The sequence below is a fragment of the Salvelinus alpinus genome, chromosome 34 (genome assembly GCF_045679555.1).
Source record: "Salvelinus alpinus chromosome 34, SLU_Salpinus.1, whole genome shotgun sequence".
Taxonomy (NCBI): domain Eukaryota; kingdom Metazoa; phylum Chordata; class Actinopteri; order Salmoniformes; family Salmonidae; genus Salvelinus; species Salvelinus alpinus.
The window spans coordinates 376953-394208 of record NC_092119.1 but is presented as its reverse complement, the minus strand read 5'-3'; the positions used below and the strand labels follow the sequence as shown (position 1 = coordinate 394208).

Below are 17256 nucleotides of genomic sequence, written 5' to 3'. Positions count from 1 at the left end.
CTCCTCTCCTCTTTTCTCTTCTCCTCTCCTCTCCTCTCCTCTCCTCCTCGCTCCATCAGATCCAGCTGGTTGATGATGGAGCAGACACCACCTCTCCTGACACCCCAGAACCGGCCTCCAACAAGGTCCCCAAACACGGTGATGACACAGAGAGGCTTGAGGATCAGAGAGGCTTGAGGATCAGAGAGGTTTGAGGATCAGAGAGGTTTGAGGATCAGAGAGGCTTGAGGATCAGAGAGGCTTGAGGATCAGAGAGGCTTGAGGATCAGAGAGGCTTGAGGATCAGAGAGGCTTGAGGATCAGAGAGGCTTGAGGATCAGGGAGGCTTGAGGATCAGGGAGGCTTGAGGATCAGAGAGGCTTGAGGATCAGAGAGGCTTGAGGATCAGAGAGGCTTGAGGATCAGAGAGGCTTGAGGATCAGAGAGGCTTGAGGATCAGAGAGGCTTGAGGATCAGAGAGGCTTGAGGATCAGAGAGGCTTGAGGATCAGAGAGGCTTGAGGATCAGGGAGGCTTGAGGATCAGAGAGGCTTGAGGATCAGAGAGGCTTGAGGATCAGAGAGGCTTGAGGATCAGAGAGGCTTGAGGATCAGGGAGGCTTGAGGATCAGAGAGGCTTGAGGATCAGGGAGGCTTGAGGATCAGAGAGGCTTGAGGATCAGGGAGGCTTGAGGATCAGAGAGGCTTGAGGATCAGAGAGGCTTGAGGATCAGGGAGGCTTGAGGATCAGAGAGGCTTGAGGATCAGAGAGGCTTGAGGATCAGAGAGGCTTGAGGATCAGAGAGGCTTGAGGATCAGGGAGGCTTGAGGATCAGAGAGGCTTGAGGATCAGGGAGGCTTGAGGATCAGAGAGGCTTGAGGATCAGAGAGGCTTGAGGATCAGAGAGGCTTGAGGATCAGAGAGGCTTGAGGATCAGAGAGGCTTGAGGATCAGGGAGGCTTGAGGATCAGGGAGGCTTGAGGATCAGGGAGGCTTGAGGATCAGAGAGGCTTGAGGATCAGGGAGGCTTGAGGATCAGGGAGGCTTGAGGATCAGAGAGGCTTGAGGATCAGAGAGGTCAACAGTAGTGCACTATATAGGGAATAGGGCCCTGGTCAACAGTAGAGTACTATATAGGGAATAGGGCTCTGGTCAACAGTAGTGCACTATATAGGGAATAGGGTCCTGGTCAACAGTAGTGTACTATATAGGGAATAGGGCCCTGGTCAACAGTAGTGTACTATATAGGGAATAGGGCCCTGGTCAACAGTAGTGTACTATATAGGGAATAGGGCCCTGGTCAACAGTAGTGCACTATATAGGGAATAGGGCCCTGGTCAACAGTAGTGTACTATATAGGGCCCTGGTCAACAGTAGTGCACTATATAGGGAATAGGGCTCCATACTCAGATTCAGGGAATCTCTGTTTCTCTCTCGTCTCTCTCTCAATTCAATTCAATTCGCTTTATTGGCATGACGTAACAATGTACATATTGCCAAAGCTTATTTTGGATATTTACAATATAAAAATGAGCATCAAAATTGTCAACGGGACAATCAGTAGCAACAATAACCAGGGGTCAAAATAACCATACATTGACCAATAACAATAAACATACAGTAGAGGACATGTGCAGGTTGAGTGGTATGTCAGACACTGTCCCTCATCTTATGGCAGGCAGCAATGTAGTGCGCTGCCAACCCACAGCTCTCTGCGTCCTCCCCCAACAGGATGGGTAGCCTATCCTCATCAGAGAGGTCTTTGAAACCTTGAATAAGGGTTTAACATTTGGGGAAATGACACTCTCTAATTGTTTTATATTTTTTACATTTTGTCAGGAAATGCAGCTCCGTCTCAGGTTCTGCTGTTGTGCAGTGGTTGCACAGCCTTTCCTCTACAGGGAGCCAGGTTTTCCTGTGTCTACCCTTCTCAATGGCAAGGCTGTGCTCACTGAGCCTGTACTCTGTCAAGGTTTTTCTAAGGTTTTGATCAGTAACCATGGTCAAATATTTAGTCACCGTGTACTGTCGATTTAGGGCCAGATAGCACTGCATTTTGCTTTGTGTTTGTGCTTGTGTTTCCCAATAAACAATATAGTTTTGTTTTGACTGTGTTGTAATTTGGTTTATCCTGATTGATTGTATGTTCTGGTCCTGAGGCTTCAGTGTGTTAGTAGAACAGGTTGGTGAACTCAGCCCCAGGACCAGCTGGATGAGGGGACTGAGGCTTCAGTGTGTTAGTAGAACAGGTTAGTGAACTCAGCCCCAGGACCAGCTGGATGAGGGGACTGAGGCTTCAGTGTGTTAGTAGAACAGGTTAGTGAACTCAGCCCCAGGACCAGCTGGATGAGGGGACTGAGGCTTCAGTGTGTTAGTAGAACAGGTTAGTGAACTCAGCCCCAGGACCAGCTGGATGAGGGGACTGAGGCTTCAGTGTGTTAGTAGAACAGGTTAGTGAACTCAGCCCCAGGACCAGCTGGATGAGGGGACTGAGGCTTCAGTGTGTTAGTAGAACAGGTTAGTGAACTCAGCCCCAGGACCAGCTGGATGAGGGGACTGAGGCTTCAGTGTGTTAGTAGAACAGGTTAGTGAACTCAGCCCCAGGACCAGCTGGATGAGGGGACTGAGGCTTCAGTGTGTTAGTAGAACAGGTTAGTGAACTCAGCCCCAGGACCAGCTGGATGAGGGGACTGAGGCTTCAGTGTGTTAGTAGAACAGGTTTGTGAACTCAGCCCCAGGACCAGCTGGATGAGGGGACTGAGGCTTCAGTGTGTTAGTAGAACAGGTTAGTGAACTCAGCCCCAGGACCAGCTGGATGAGGGGACTGAGGCTTCAGTGTGTTAGTAGAACAGGTTAGTGAACTCAGCCCCAGGACCAGCTGGATGAGGGGACTGAGGCTTCAGTGTGTTAGTAGAACAGGTTAGTGAACTCAGCCCCAGGACCAGCTGGATGAGGGGACTGAGGCTTCAGTGTGTTAGTAGAACAGGTTAGTGAACTCAGCCCCAGGACCAGCTGGATGAGGGGACTGAGGCTTCAGTGTGTTAGTAGAACAGGTTAGTGAACTCAGCCCCAGGACCAGCTGGATGAGGGGACTGAGGCTTCAGTGTGTTAGTAGAACAGGTTAGTGAACTCAGCCCCAGGACCAGCTGGATGAGGGGACTGAGGCTTCAGTGTGTTAGTAGAACAGGTTAGTGAACTCAGCCCCAGGACCAGCTGGATGAGGGTCCTGAGGCTTCAGTGTGTTAGTAGAACAGGTTAGTGAACTCAGCCCCAGGACCAGCTGGATGAGGGGACTGAGGCTTCAGTGTGTTAGTAGAACAGGTTAGTGAACTCAGCCCCAGGACCAGCTGGATGAGGGGACTCTTTTCTTTGCTCAGCTCTTGGCATTGCAGGGCTGGGTAGTGATATGAGAGGGGGTCACTGTATTTTAGATGTTTTTATTATTCGTGGATATTGGCCTAAAGACTATATCTTTATCTCTCTCTCTCTCACTAAATCACTTTCTGTCTCTTTCTCTCTCCTCAGAGATCCTGGAAACACTCAAGTCCACTAAACTGGTGAGTAAGACAGACAGTTACAGACGGGAAGACAGGACCAGGGCCAGCTCTCTCTTGCCCTCTGTCTCTCTGTCTCTCTTTCTCCTCTCTCTCTCTCTCTCTCTCTCTCTCTCTCTCTCTCTCTCTCTCTCTCTCTCTCTCTCTCTCTCTCTCTCTCTCTCTCTCTTTCTCTCTTTCTCCTCTCTCTCTCTGTCTCTCTTTCTCCTCTCTCTCTCTCTCTCTCTCTCTCTCTCTCTCTCTCTCTCTCTCTCTCTCTCTCTCTCTCTCTCTCTCTCTCTCTTTCTCTCTTTCTCCTCTCTCTCTCTCTCTCTCTTTCTCCTCTCTCTTTCTCCTCTCTCTCTCTCTCTCTCTCTCTCTTTCTCTCTCTCTCGCTGTCTTTCTCTCGCTCTCTTTTTCCTCTCCAGGGAGTTTTTTCCCCTGCAGCAGACAGAGGTAACATGAGGAGATGAAATCCCTGTTCTGACCAGTAGATGGCAGCAGTTATTCACACTGAAGTAGATGTGGCCCCAGTCAGACATTTCCGCTCAGCGTGCTGCTGCTGAGTCATGGTGGCCATGACACTTCCTGTCTGTCTGTCTCTGTAGACCTAGTTCACCTAACTCTGCGTCTTTACTTCCCCCTCTTCCTCCTCTCCCCTGCTCCCCTTCTTCCTCTTCTCTCTTCCTCATCTCTTCCTCCCCCTCTTCCCCATCTCTCTCCTCCTGCCTGCTCTCCCTCTACCTCCTCTCTCCTACCTTTGACTCCTCCTCTCTTCCTCCCCCTCTTCCATCTCTCTCTCCTCTCTCCTGATCCCCCTCTCAGGTCTCAAAATTCAGACAGAGACACGGGTGGGAATGGTGACTGGCGTGAAGACAGACACTCTTCAGAGCTAGTAGACTAGTAGACTAGACTAGAGAATAGTAGGCTAGTAGACTAGTAGGCTAGTAGACTAGAGAATAGTAGGCTAGTAGACTAGTAGGCTAGTAGACTAGAGACTAGTAGACTAGTAGACTAGTCGACTAGAGACTAGTGGACTAGTAGAGTAGACTAGAGACTAGTAGGCTAGTAGGCTAGTAGACTAGAGACTAGTAGACTAGTAGACTAGAGACTAGTAGACTAGAGACTAGTAGGCTAGTAGACTAGAGACTAGTAGGCTAGTAGACTAGAGACTAGTGGACTAGAGACTAGTAGGTTAGTAGACTAGTAGACTAGTAGACTAGTAGACTAGTAGGCTAGTAGACTAGAGACTAGTAGACTAGTAGACTAGTAGACTAGTAGACTAGTAGACTAGTAGGCTAGTAGACTAGTAGGCTAGTAGACTAGTAGACTAGTAGACTAGTAGACTAGTAGGCTAGTAGACTAGAGACTAGTAGACTAGTAGGCTAGTAGACTAGTATGCTAGTAGACTAGTAGGCTAGTAGACTAGTAGTTTAGTAGACTGGTAGACTAGTAGACTAGAGGCTAGTAGACTAGTAGGCTAGTAGACTAGAGACTAGTAGACTAGAGACTAGTAGACTAGTAGGCTAGTAGACTAGAGACTAGTAGACTAGTAGGCTAGTAGACTAGAGGCTAGTAGACTAGAGACTAGTAGACTAGTAGGCTAGTAGACTAGTAGACTAGAGGCTAGTATACTAGTAGACTAGTAGGCTAGTAGACTAGGGACTGGTAGGCTAGTAGACTAGAGACTAGTGGACTAGAGACTAGTAGACTAGTAGTCTAGAGACTAGTAGACTAGTAGGCTAGTAGAGTAGAGACTAGTAGACTAGTAGACTAGAGACTAGTGGACTAGAGACTAGTAGACTAGTAGTCTAGAGACTAGTAGACTAGTAGACTAGTAGACTAGTAGACTAGAGACTAGTAGACTAGAGATTAGTAGACTAGAGACTAGTGGACTAGTAGACTAGAGGCTAGTATACTAGTAGACTAGTAGGCTAGTAGACTAGGGACTGGTAGGCTAGTAGACTAGAGACTAGTGGACTAGAGACTAGTAGACTAGTAGACTAGTAGTCTAGAGACTAGTAGACTAGTAGAGTAGAGACTAGTAGACTAGAGACTAGTAGGCTAGTAGACTAGTAGACTAGAGATTAGTAGACTAGAGACTAGTAGACTAGAGGCTAGTAGGCTGGTAGACTAGTAGACTAGTAGGCTAGTAGAGTAGAGACTAGTAGACTAGAGACTAGTAGGCTTGTAGACTAGTATACTAGAGACTAGTAGACTGGTAGCCTAGTAGGCTAATAGACTAGAGACTAGTAGACTAGAGGCTAGTAGGCTAGTAGACTAGAGACTAGTAGGCTGGTAGACTAGTAGGCTAGTAGACTAGAGACTAGTAGACTGGTAGCCTAGTAGGCTAGTAGACTAGAGACTAGTAGACTGGTAGCCTAGTAGGCTAATAGACTAGAGACTAGTAGACTAGAGGCTAGTAGGCTAGTAGACTAGAGACTAGTAGGCTGGTAGACTAGTAGGCTAGTAGACTAGTAGACTAGAGACTAGTAGGCTAGTAGACTAGTAGACTAGAGACTAGTAGGCTGGTAGACTAGTAGGCTAGTAGACTAGTAGACTAGAGACTAGTAGGCTAGTAGACTAGTAGACTAGAGACTAGTAGGCTGGTAGACTAGTAGACTAGAGACTAGTAGGCTAGTAGACTAGAGACTAGTAGGCTAGTAGACTAGAGACTAGTAGGCTAGTAGACTAGTAGGCTAGTAGACTAGTAGGCTAGTAGACTAGTAGACTAGTAGGCTAGTAGGCTAGTAGACTAGAGACTAGTATGCTAGTAGGCTAGTAGACTAGAGACTAGTAGGCTAGTAGACTAGTAGGCTAGTAGACTAGAGACTAGTAGGCTAGTAGACTAGTAGGTTAGTAGACTAGAGACTAGTAGGCTAGTATACTAGAGACTAGTAGGCTAGTAGACTAGTAGGCTAGTAGACTAGAGACTAGTAGGCTAGTAGACTAGAGACTAGTAGGCTAGTAGGCTAGTAGGCTAGTAGGCTAGTAGGCTAGTAGACTAGAGACTAGTAGGCTAGTAGACTAGAGACTAGTAGGCTAGTAGACTAGTAGGCTAGTAGACTAGAGACTAGTAGGCTAGTAGACTAGAGACTAGTAGGCTGGTAGACTAGAGACTAGTAGGCTAGTAGGCTAGTAGGCTAGTAGGCTAGTAGGCTAGTAGACTAGAGACTAGTAGGCTAGTAGACTAGAGACTAGTAGACTAGTAGACTAGAGACTAGTAGGCTAGTAGACTAGTAGACTAGAGACTAGTAGGCTATTTGACTAGTAGGTTCGTAGACTAGTAGGCTAGTAGACTAGAGACTAGTAGGCTATTTGACTAGTAGGTTAGTAGACTAGTAGGCTAGTAGACTATATCTTTATTTTGTCAGGGAGTCGTACTGAGACCTTGGGCTCTTATATAGACTAGAGACTAGAGACTAGAGGCTAGTAGACTAGAGACTAGTAGGTTAGTAGACTAGTAGGCTAGTAGACTAGTAGGCTAGTAGACTATATCTTTATTTTGTCAGGGAGTCGTACTGAGACCTTGGGCTCTTATATAGAGCCTTCAGAAAGTATTCAGACCCTGTGACTTTTTCCATTGTTTTGTTACGTTACAGCCTTACTGTTAAAAAATAAAATCCCCTCCACTCATCAATCTACACACAATACCACATAATGACGAAGCAAAAACAGGTTTTTAGAAATGTTTACTAATTCATTACAAATAAAAAACTGAAAAAACACATTTACATAAGTTTTCAGACCCTTTACTCAGTACTTTGTTGAATCAGCGATTACAGCCTCTAGTCTTCTTGGGTATGATGCTACAAGCTTGGCACACCTGTATTTGGGGAGTTTCTCCCATTCTTCTCTGCAGATCCTCTAAAGCTCTGTCAGGTTGGATGGGGAGTGTCGCTGCACAGCTATTTTCAGGTCTCTCCAGACATGTTCGATCGGGTTCAAGTCCAGGCTCTGGCTGGGCTTCTCAAGGAGATTCAGAGACTGTCTCGAAGCCACTCCTGCATTGTCTTGGCTGTGTGTTTAGGGTCGTTGTCCTGTTGGAAAGTGAACCTTCGCCTCAGTCTGAGGTCCTGAGGGCTCTGGAGCAGGTTTTCATCAAGGATTTCTCTGTACTTTGCTCCGTTCATCTTTCCCTCAATCCTGACTAGTCTCCCAGTCCCTGCCACTGAAAAACATCCCCACAGCATGATGCTGCCACCACCAGGCTTCACCGTAGGGATGCTGCCAGGTTTCCTCCAGGCGTGACGCTTGGCATTCAAACTAGAGTTCAATCTTGGTTTAATCAGAGCAGAGAATCCTGTTTCTCATGGTCTGAGCGTCTTTAGGTGCCTTTTGGCAAACTCCAAGCGGGCTGTCATGTGCCTTTTACTGAGATGTGGCTTCCGTCTGTCCCTTTAACCATAAAGGCCTGATTCGTGGAGTGCTGCAGAGATGGTTGTCCTTCTGGAAGGTTCTCCCATCTTCCATTTAAGAACGATGGAGGCCACTGTGTTCTTAGGGACCTTCAATGCTGCAGAAATGTTTTGGTACCCTTCCCCAGATCTGTATCTCTATACAATCCTGTCTCTGAGCTCTACGGACATTCCTTCGACCTCATGGCTTGGTTTTTGCTCTGACATGCACTGTCAACTGTGGGACCTTATACAGACAGGTGTGTGCCTTTTCCAAATCATGTCCAATTAATTGAATTTACCACAGGTGGACTCCAATCAAGTTGTAGAAACATCACAAGGATGATCAATGGAAACAGAACGCACCTGAGCTCAATTTCAAGTCTCATAGCAAAGGGTCTGAATACTTATGTAAATAAGGTATTTGTAACGGTTTTCTTCCTGGGATGAAGGAGAGGACCAAAATGCAGCGCGGCTAGTGTTAAACATGTTTAATAGACGAATAAACAGTAACACTAATACAAGTAACAAAATAACAAATGTGAAAACCGAGACAGCCCTATCTGGTGCAGACAAAACACAGAGACAGGAAACAATCACCCACAAAATCCCAACACAAAACAAGCCTCCTATATATGATTCTCAATCAGGGACAACAATTGACAGCTGCCTCTGATTGAGAACCATATTAGGCTGGACACAGAAACAGACAAACTAGACACACAACATAGAATTCCCACCCAGCTCACGTCCTGACCAACACTAAACAAGCAAAACACATAACAACTCTGGTCAGGACGTTACAGTATTTTTTTTATATTTTTTTTATAACATTATTAAATATCTAAAAACCTGTTTTCGCTTTGTCATTATGGGGTATTATGAATAAGAATAGAATAAGGCTGTAATGTAACAAAATGTGGAAAAAGTCAAGGGGTCTGAATACTTTTCCGAAGGCTCTGTACAGGTGAGCCCTGAACTACTGAAATTACAGAAATAAACAAATAAAATAAAAAATGTAATCAGAAAGAAAACACGGTCATCAAAAACAAACAAAATCATCAGTTATACAGTAAGGTCCTCAATCTGAATTATCCTAGAGACACCAGAATACCTTCTCCCTCCTGGTCCTCAATCTGAATTATCCTAGAGACACCAGAACACCTTCTCCCTCCTGGTCCGCAATCTGAATTACCCTAGAGACACCAGAACACCTTCTCCCTCCTGGTCCTCAATCTGAATTACCCCAGAGGCACCAGAACACCTTCTCCCTCCTGGTCCGCAATCTGAATTACCCTAGAGACACCAGAACACCTTCTCCCTCCTGGTCCTCAATCAGCTTCCTGAATTACCCTAGAGACACCAGAATACCTTCTCCCTCCTCGTCCTCAATCAGCTTCCTGAATTACCCCAGAGACACCAGAATACCTTCTCCCTCCTGGTCCTCAATCTGAATTACCCTAGAGGCACCAGAATACCTTCTCCCTCCTGGTCCTCAATCTGAATTACCCTAAAGGCACCAGAATACCTTCTCCCTCCTGGTCCGCAATCTGAATTACCCCAGAGACACCAGAACACCTTCTCCCTCCTGGTCCTCAATCTGAATTACCCCAGAGGCACCAGAACACCTTCTCCCTCCTGGTCCTCAATCTGAATTACCCTGAAGGCACCAGAATACCTTCTCCCTCCTGGTCCTCAATCTGAATTACCCTAGAGGCACCAGAATACCTTCTCCCTCCTGGTCCTCAATCTGAATTACCCTAAAGGCACCAGAATACCTTCTCCCTCCTGGTCCTCAATCTGAATTACCCTAGAGGCACCAGAACACCTTCTCCCTCCTGGTCCTCAATCTGAATTACCCCAGAGGCACCAGAACACCTTCTCCCTCCTGGTCCTCAATCTGAATTACCCTGAAGGCACCAGAATACCTTCTCCCTCCTGGTCCTCAATCTGAATTACCCTAGAGGCACCAGAATACCTTCTCCCTCCTGGTCCTCAATCTGAATTACCCTAGAGACACCAGAACACCTTCTCCCTCCTGGTCCTCAATCTGAATTACCCTAGAGGCACCAGAACACCTTCTCCCTCCTGGTCCTCAATCAGCTTCCTGAATTACCCTAGAGACACCAGAATACCTTCTCCCTCCTGGTCCTCAATCAGCTTCCTGAATTACCCTAGAGACACCAGAATACCTTCTCCCTCCTGGTCCTCAATCTGAATTACCCTAAAGGCACTAGAATACCTTCTCCCTCCTGGTCCTCAATCAGCTTCCTGAATTACCCCAGAGACACCAGAATACCTTCTCCCTCCTGGTCCTCAATCAGCTTCCTGAATTACCCCAGAGACACCAGAATACCTTCTCCCTCCTGGTCCTCAATCTGAATTACCCTAGAGACACCAGAACACCTTCTCCCTCCTGGGCCTCAATCTGAATTACCCTAGAGGCACCAGAACACCTTCTCCCTCCTGGTCCTCAATCTGAATTACCCTAGAGGCACCAGAACACCACCTCCCTCCTGCTCCTCCTCCTCAACAAACCATCACCTCCCTCCTGCTCCTCCTCTTCTTCTTCCTTCTCTCTCTACCTTCCCTCTTTTGGAATAGTCTTTATTCTGTACAGGCTTCCTTCTTTTCACACTGTCAATTAGGTTAGTATTGTGGAGTAACTACAATGTTGTTGATCCATCCTCAGTTTTCTCCAATCACAGCCCCTCAACTCTGTAACTGTTTTAAAGTCACTATTGATCTCATGATGAAATCTCTGAGCAGTTTCCTTCCTCTCCGGCAACTGAGTTAGGAAGGACGCCTGTATCTTTGTAGTGACTGGGTGTATTAATTCACCATCCAAAGTAATTCATAACTTCACCATGCTCAAAGGAATATTCAATGTCTGCTTTTTGTTTTTACCCATCTACCAACAGGTGCCCTTCTTTGCGAGGCATTGGAAAACCTCCCTGGTCTTTGTGGTTGAATCTGTGTTTGAAATTCACTGCTCGACTGAGGGACCTTACAGATAATTGTATGTGTGGGGTACAGAGATGAGGTAGTCATTCAAAAATGATGTTAAAAACTATTATTGCAAGAGTGAGTCCATGCAACTTATTATGTGACTTGTTAAGCAAATTAACTTAATTATGCTTGCCATAACAAAGGAGTTGAATACTTATTGACTCAAGACATTTCAGCTTTTCATTTTTAAATTAATTTGTAAACATTCCCGAAAACATATTTCCACTTTGACATTATGGGGTATTGTGTGTAGGCCAGTGACCCCCCCAAAAATCCCAATTGAATCCATTTTAAATTCAGGCTGTAACACAACAAAATGTGGGAAAAAGTCAAGGGGGGGTGAAGACTTTCTGAAGGAGCTGTACAGCAGGGAGCGACTGAGTTTTGACCATTTCCACTGATGTGTTATGTACAATAAACAGTGTTTGTCTGTGTAGAAACGTTTGTTTGTTTACCTCCTGTTCAATCCACGGTAGATCACTGACTGACTGACACTTCCCATCGCCACCTCCAGAACGATGTCACCGATGAACTCTAACCTTTTAACTTCTGTGACATCTAACCTTTCACCTTTACACCCCCCCCCCCACCTCCTCCCTCTGACCACACAGCAGCGAGGACCCAAGCCCAAAAAGGTGGTGCACGCTTCTCGAACCTCCTCGGTAACAGCCGGTCGTCATAATAATAAAGTGGTAACCGTGGTAACCGTACCCATGGCTCTGAATGGCCTAGCTGCATGGCAACAAGGCGTCAACTCCATTTTCCCATAACCCCTAGCTCTCCCAGCCCGTCTCCCATCCATTGTTGTTCTCCCGTCACACCTGTCTGTCTTTGTGTACATGCATGTTTCTGTGAGTGACGGCTCATCCCTGTGAGTGACGCCTCATCCCTGTGAGTGACGGCTCATCCCTGTGAGTGACGCCTCATCCCTGTGAGTGACGCCTCATCCCTGTGAGTGACGGCTCATCCCTGTGAGTGACTGCTCATCCCTGTGAGTGACGGCTCATATCCCTGTGAGTGACGGCTCATATCCCTGTGAGTGACGGCTCATATCCCTGTGAGTGACGGCTCATATCCCTGTGAGTGACGGCTCATATCCCCCTTCCCTGTCCCTCTCTGCCCTCCTCAATCATCATTGGTTCAAACATGGTCAGCTGTCATGTCGGCTCTGGAGGCTGTTTACCCAGTAGCATGTTAACTGGGGCTGTACTGTGTTACTCAGTGATGTACTGCTGTCTATACACACACACACACACACACACACACACACACACACACACACACACACACACACACACACACACACACACACACACACACACACACACACACACACACACACACACACACACACACACACACAGAGAGTACGCTTCTGTTGGCTGTCATGATAAGAGAGGGTGCAGTGTTGTAGCGGAGATGACCCCCTATCTAGACCAGGGGTGATGGCCCCTATCTAGACCAGGGGTGATGACCCCTATCTAGACCAGGGGTGATGGCCCCTATCTAGACCAGGGGTGATGGCCCCTATCTAGACCAGGGGTGATGACCCCTATCTAGACCAGGGGTGATGACCCCTATCTAGACCAGGGGTGATGACCCCTATCTAGACCAGGGGTGATGACCCCTATCTAGACCAGGGGTGATGGCCCCTATCTAGACCAGGGGTGATGGCCCCTATCTAGACCAGGGGTGATGACCCCTATCTAGACCAGTGGTGATGACCCCTATCTAGACCAGGGGTGATGACCTCTATCTAGACCAGGGGTGATGGCCCCTATCTAGACCAGGGGTGACGGCCCCTATCTAGACCAGGGGTGACGACCCCTATCTAGACCAGGGGTGATGACCCCTATCTAGACCAGGGGTGATGACCCCTATCTAGACCAGGGGTGATGGCCCCTATCTAGACCAGGGGTGATGACCCCTATCTAGACCAGGGGTGATGACCCCTATCTAGACCAGGGGTGATGACCCCTATCTAGACCAGGGGTGATGACCCCTATCTAGACCAGCGGTGATGACCCCTATCTAGACCAGCGGTGATGACCCCTATCTAGACCAGGGGTGATGGCCCCTATCTAGACCAGGGGTGATGACCCCTATCTAGACCAGGGGTGATGACCCCTATCTAGACCAGGGGTGATGACCCCTATCTAGACCAGGGGTGATGACCCCTATCTAGACCAGGGGTGATGGCCCCTATCTAGACCAGGGGTGATGGCCCCTATCTAGACCAGGGGTGATGACCCCTATCTAGACCAGCGGTGATGACCCCTATCTAGACCAGGGGTGATGACCTCTATCTAGACCAGGGGTGATGGCCCCTATCTAGACCAGGGGTGACGGCCCCTATCTAGACCAGGGGTGACGACCCCTATCTAGACCAGGGGTGATGACCCCTATCTAGACCAGGGGTGATGACCCCTATCTAGACCAGGGGTGATGGCCCCTATCTAGACCAGGGGTGATGACCCCTATCTAGACCAGGGGTGATGACCCCTATCTAGACCAGGGGTGATGACCCCTATCTAGACCAGGGGTGATGACCCCTATCTAGACCAGCGGTGATGACCCCTATCTAGACCAGCGGTGATGACCCCTATCTAGACCAGGGGTGATGGCCCCTATCTAGACCAGGGGTGATGACCCCTATCTAGACCAGGGGTGATGACCCCTATCTAGACCAGGGGTGATGACCCCTATCTAGACCAGCTGTGATGACCCCTATCTAGACCAGGGGTGATGACCTCTATCTAGACCAGGGGTGATGGCCCCTATCTAGACCAGGGGTGATGACCCCTATCTAGACCAGGGGTGATGACCCCTATCTAGACCAGCTGTGATGACCCCTATCTAGACCAGGGGTGATGACCTCTATCTAGACCAGGGGTGATGACCCCTATCTAGACCAGCGGTGATGACCCCTATCTAGACCAGGGGTGATGACCCCTATCTAGACCAGGGGTGATGACCCCTATCTAGACCAGGGGTGATGGCCCCTATCTAGACCAGGGGTGATGACCCCTATCTAGACCAGGGGTGACCAGGGGTGATGACCCCTATCTAGACCAGGGGTGATGACCCCTATCTAGACCAGGGGTGATGACCCCTATCTAGACCAGGGGTGATGACCCCTATCTAGACCAGGGGTGACCAGGGGTGATGACCCCTATCTAGACCAGGGGTGATGACCCCTATCTAGACCAGGGGTGATGACCCCTATCTAGACCAGGGGTGACCAGGGGTGATGACCCCTATCTAGACCAGGGGTGATGACCCCTATCTAGACCAGGGGTGATGACCCCTATCTAGACCAGGGGTGACCAGGGGTGATGACCCCTATCTAGACCAGGGGTGATGACCCCTATCTAGACCAGGGGCGATGACCCCTATCTAGACCAGGGGTGACCAGGGGTGATGACCCCTATCTAGACCAGGGGTGATGACCCCTATGTAGACCAGGGGAGCAGCCAAGGGCTGGTCAGTAGTGCACTATATAGGGAACAGGGTGACATTCTGGGCACACCCAGAGACTCCAGTCAGAGAGGAGAGGCCAGCTCAGAGAGGAGAGCCCAGCTCAGAGAGGAGAGGCCAGCTCAGAGAGGAGAGGACAGCTCAGAGAGGAGAGGACAGCTCAGAGACTCCAGTCAGAGAGGAGAGGACAGCTCAGAGACTCCAGTCAGAGAGGAGAGGACAGCTCAGAGACTCCAGTCAGAGAGGAGAGGCCAGCTCAGAGACTCCAGTCAGAGAGGAGAGGACAGCTCAGAGACTCCAGTCAGAGAGGAGAGCCCAGCTCAGAGAGGAGAGGACAGCTCAGAGACTCCAGTCAGAGAGGAGAGGACAGCTCAGAGACTCCAGTCAGAGAGGAGAGGACAGCTCAGAGACTCCAGTCAGAGAGGAGAGGACAGCTCAGAGACTCCAGTCAGAGAGGAGAGCCCAGCTCAGAGAGGAGAGGCCAGCTCAGAGACTCCAGTCAGAGAGGAGAGGACAGCTCAGAGACTCCAGTCAGAGAGGAGAGGACAGCTCAGAGACTCCAGTCAGAGAGGAGAGGACAGCTCAGAGACTCCAGTCAGAGAGGAGAGGACAGCTCAGAGACTCCAGTCAGAGAGGAGAGGACAGCTCAGAGACTCCAGTCAGAGAGGAGAGCCCAGCTCAGAGAGGAGAGGCCAGCTCAGAGACTCCAGTCAGAGAGGAGAGGACAGCTCAGAGACTCCAGTCAGAGAGGAGAGCCCAGCTCAGAGACTCCAGTCAGAGAGGAGAGCCCAGCTCAGAGACTCCAGTCAGAGAGGAGAGCCCAGCTCAGAGAGGAGAGGCCAGCTCAGAGACTCCAGTCAGAGAGGAGAGCCCAGCTCAGAGAGGAGAGGCCAGCTCAGAGACTCCAGTCAGAGAGGAGAGGACAGCTCAGAGACTCCAGTCAGAGAGGAGAGCCCAGCTCAGAGACTCCAGTCAGAGAGGAGAGCCCAGCTCAGAGAGGAGAGGCCAGCTCAGAGACTCCAGTCAGAGAGGAGAGGACAGCTCAGAGACTCCAGTCAGAGAGGAGAGGCCAGCTCAGAGACTCCAGTCAGAGAGGAGAGGCCAGCTCAGAGAGGAGAGGACAGCTCAGAGACTCCAGTCAGAGAGGAGAGCCCAGCTCAGAGACTCCAGTCAGAGAGGAGAGGCCAGCTCAGAGACTCCAGTCAGAGAGGAGAGGCCAGCTCAGAGACTCCAGTCAGAGAGGAGAGGCCAGCTCAGAGACTCCAGTCAGAGAAGAGAGGCCAGCTCAGAGACTCCAGTCAGACAGGAGAGGCCAGCTCAGAGACTCCAGTCTCTCTGGTGTTTACATATTGCTCTCCCAAACAGCCCTCTAGTCTGTGGCCATCTCAGTATGTACCTGAAGCCAATAACTGTCTGTCTGAGTCCCTAACCAGCAGTTTAACATGAGACTCTATAGAACACGGTCTGTCTGAGTCCCTAACCAGCAGTTTAACATGAGACTCTATAGAACACTGACTGTCTGAGTCCCTAACCAGCAGTTTAACATGAGACTCTATAGAACACTGACTGTCTGAGTCCCTAACCAGCAGTTTAACATGAGACTCTATAGAACACTGACTGTCTGAGTCTCTAACCAGCAGTTTAACATGAGACTCTATAGAACACTGACTGTCTGAGTCTCTAACCAGCAGTTTAACATGAGACTCTATAGAACACTGACTGTCTGAGTCCCTAACCAGCAGTTTAACATGAGACTCTATAGAACACTGACTGTCTGAGTCTCTAACCAGCAGTTTAACATGAGACTCTATAGAACACTGACTGTCTGAGTCCCTAACCAGCAGTTTAACATGAGACTCTATAGAACACTGACTGTCTGAGTCCCTGACCAGCAGTTTAACATGAGACTCTATAGAACACTGACTGTCTGAGTCCCTAACCAGCAGTTTAACATGAGACTCTATAGAACACTGACTGTCTGAGTCCCTAACCAGCAGTTTAACATGAGACTCTATAGAACACGGTCTGTCTGAGTCCCTAACCAGCAGTTTAACATGAGACTCTATAGAACACTGACTGTCTGAGTCCCTAACCAGCAGTTTAACATGAGACTCTATAGAACACTGACTGTCTGAGTCCCTAACCAGCAGTTTAACATGAGACTCTATAGAACACTGACTGTCTGAGTCTCTAACCAGCAGTTTAACATGAGACTCTATAGAACACGGTCTGTCTGAGTCCCTAACCAGCAGTTTAACATGAGACTCTATAGAACACTGACTGTCTGAGTCCCTAACCAGCAGTTTAACATGAGACTCTATAGAACACTGACTGTCTGAGTCTCTAACCAGCAGTTTAACATGAGACTCTATAGAACACTGACTGTCTGAGTCTCTAACCAGCAGTTTAACACGAGACTCTATAGAACACGGTCTGTCTGAGTCCCTAACCAGCAGTTTAACATGAGACTCTATAGAACACTGACTGTCTGAGTCCCTAACCAGCAGTTTAACATGAGACTCTATAGAACACTGACTGTCTGAGTCTCTAACCAGCAGTTTAACATGAGACTCTATAGAACACTGACTGTCTGAGTCTCTAACCAGCAGTTTAACATGAGACTCTATAGAACACTGACTGTCTGAGTCCCTGACCAGCAGTTTAACATGAGACTCTATAGAACACTGACTGTCTGAGTCCCTAACCAGCAGTTTAACATGAGACTCTATAGAACACGGTCTGTCTGAGTCCCTAACCAGCAGTTTAACATGAGACTCTATAGAACACTGACTGTCTGAGTCTCTAACCAGCAGTTTAACATGAGACTCTATAGAACATTGACTGTCTGAGTCTCTAACCAGC

The 17256-nt window shown here is 48.6% G+C and overlaps 1 protein-coding gene across 1 annotated transcript in view; it reads left to right on the top strand.

The window, feature by feature from the left end:
* The window catches only part of LOC139563472 (dynactin subunit 1-like), a 111711-nt gene that overhangs the window by 54798 nt on the left and 39657 nt on the right, over positions 1-17256 (top strand). The window contains exons 3-5 of the mRNA XM_071382174.1: positions 60-138; positions 3504-3535; positions 11529-11579. Of these exons, the coding sequence (XP_071238275.1) occupies positions 60-138; positions 3504-3535; positions 11529-11579 (162 nt within the window). The remainder of the gene's footprint in view (positions 1-59; positions 139-3503; positions 3536-11528; positions 11580-17256) is intronic.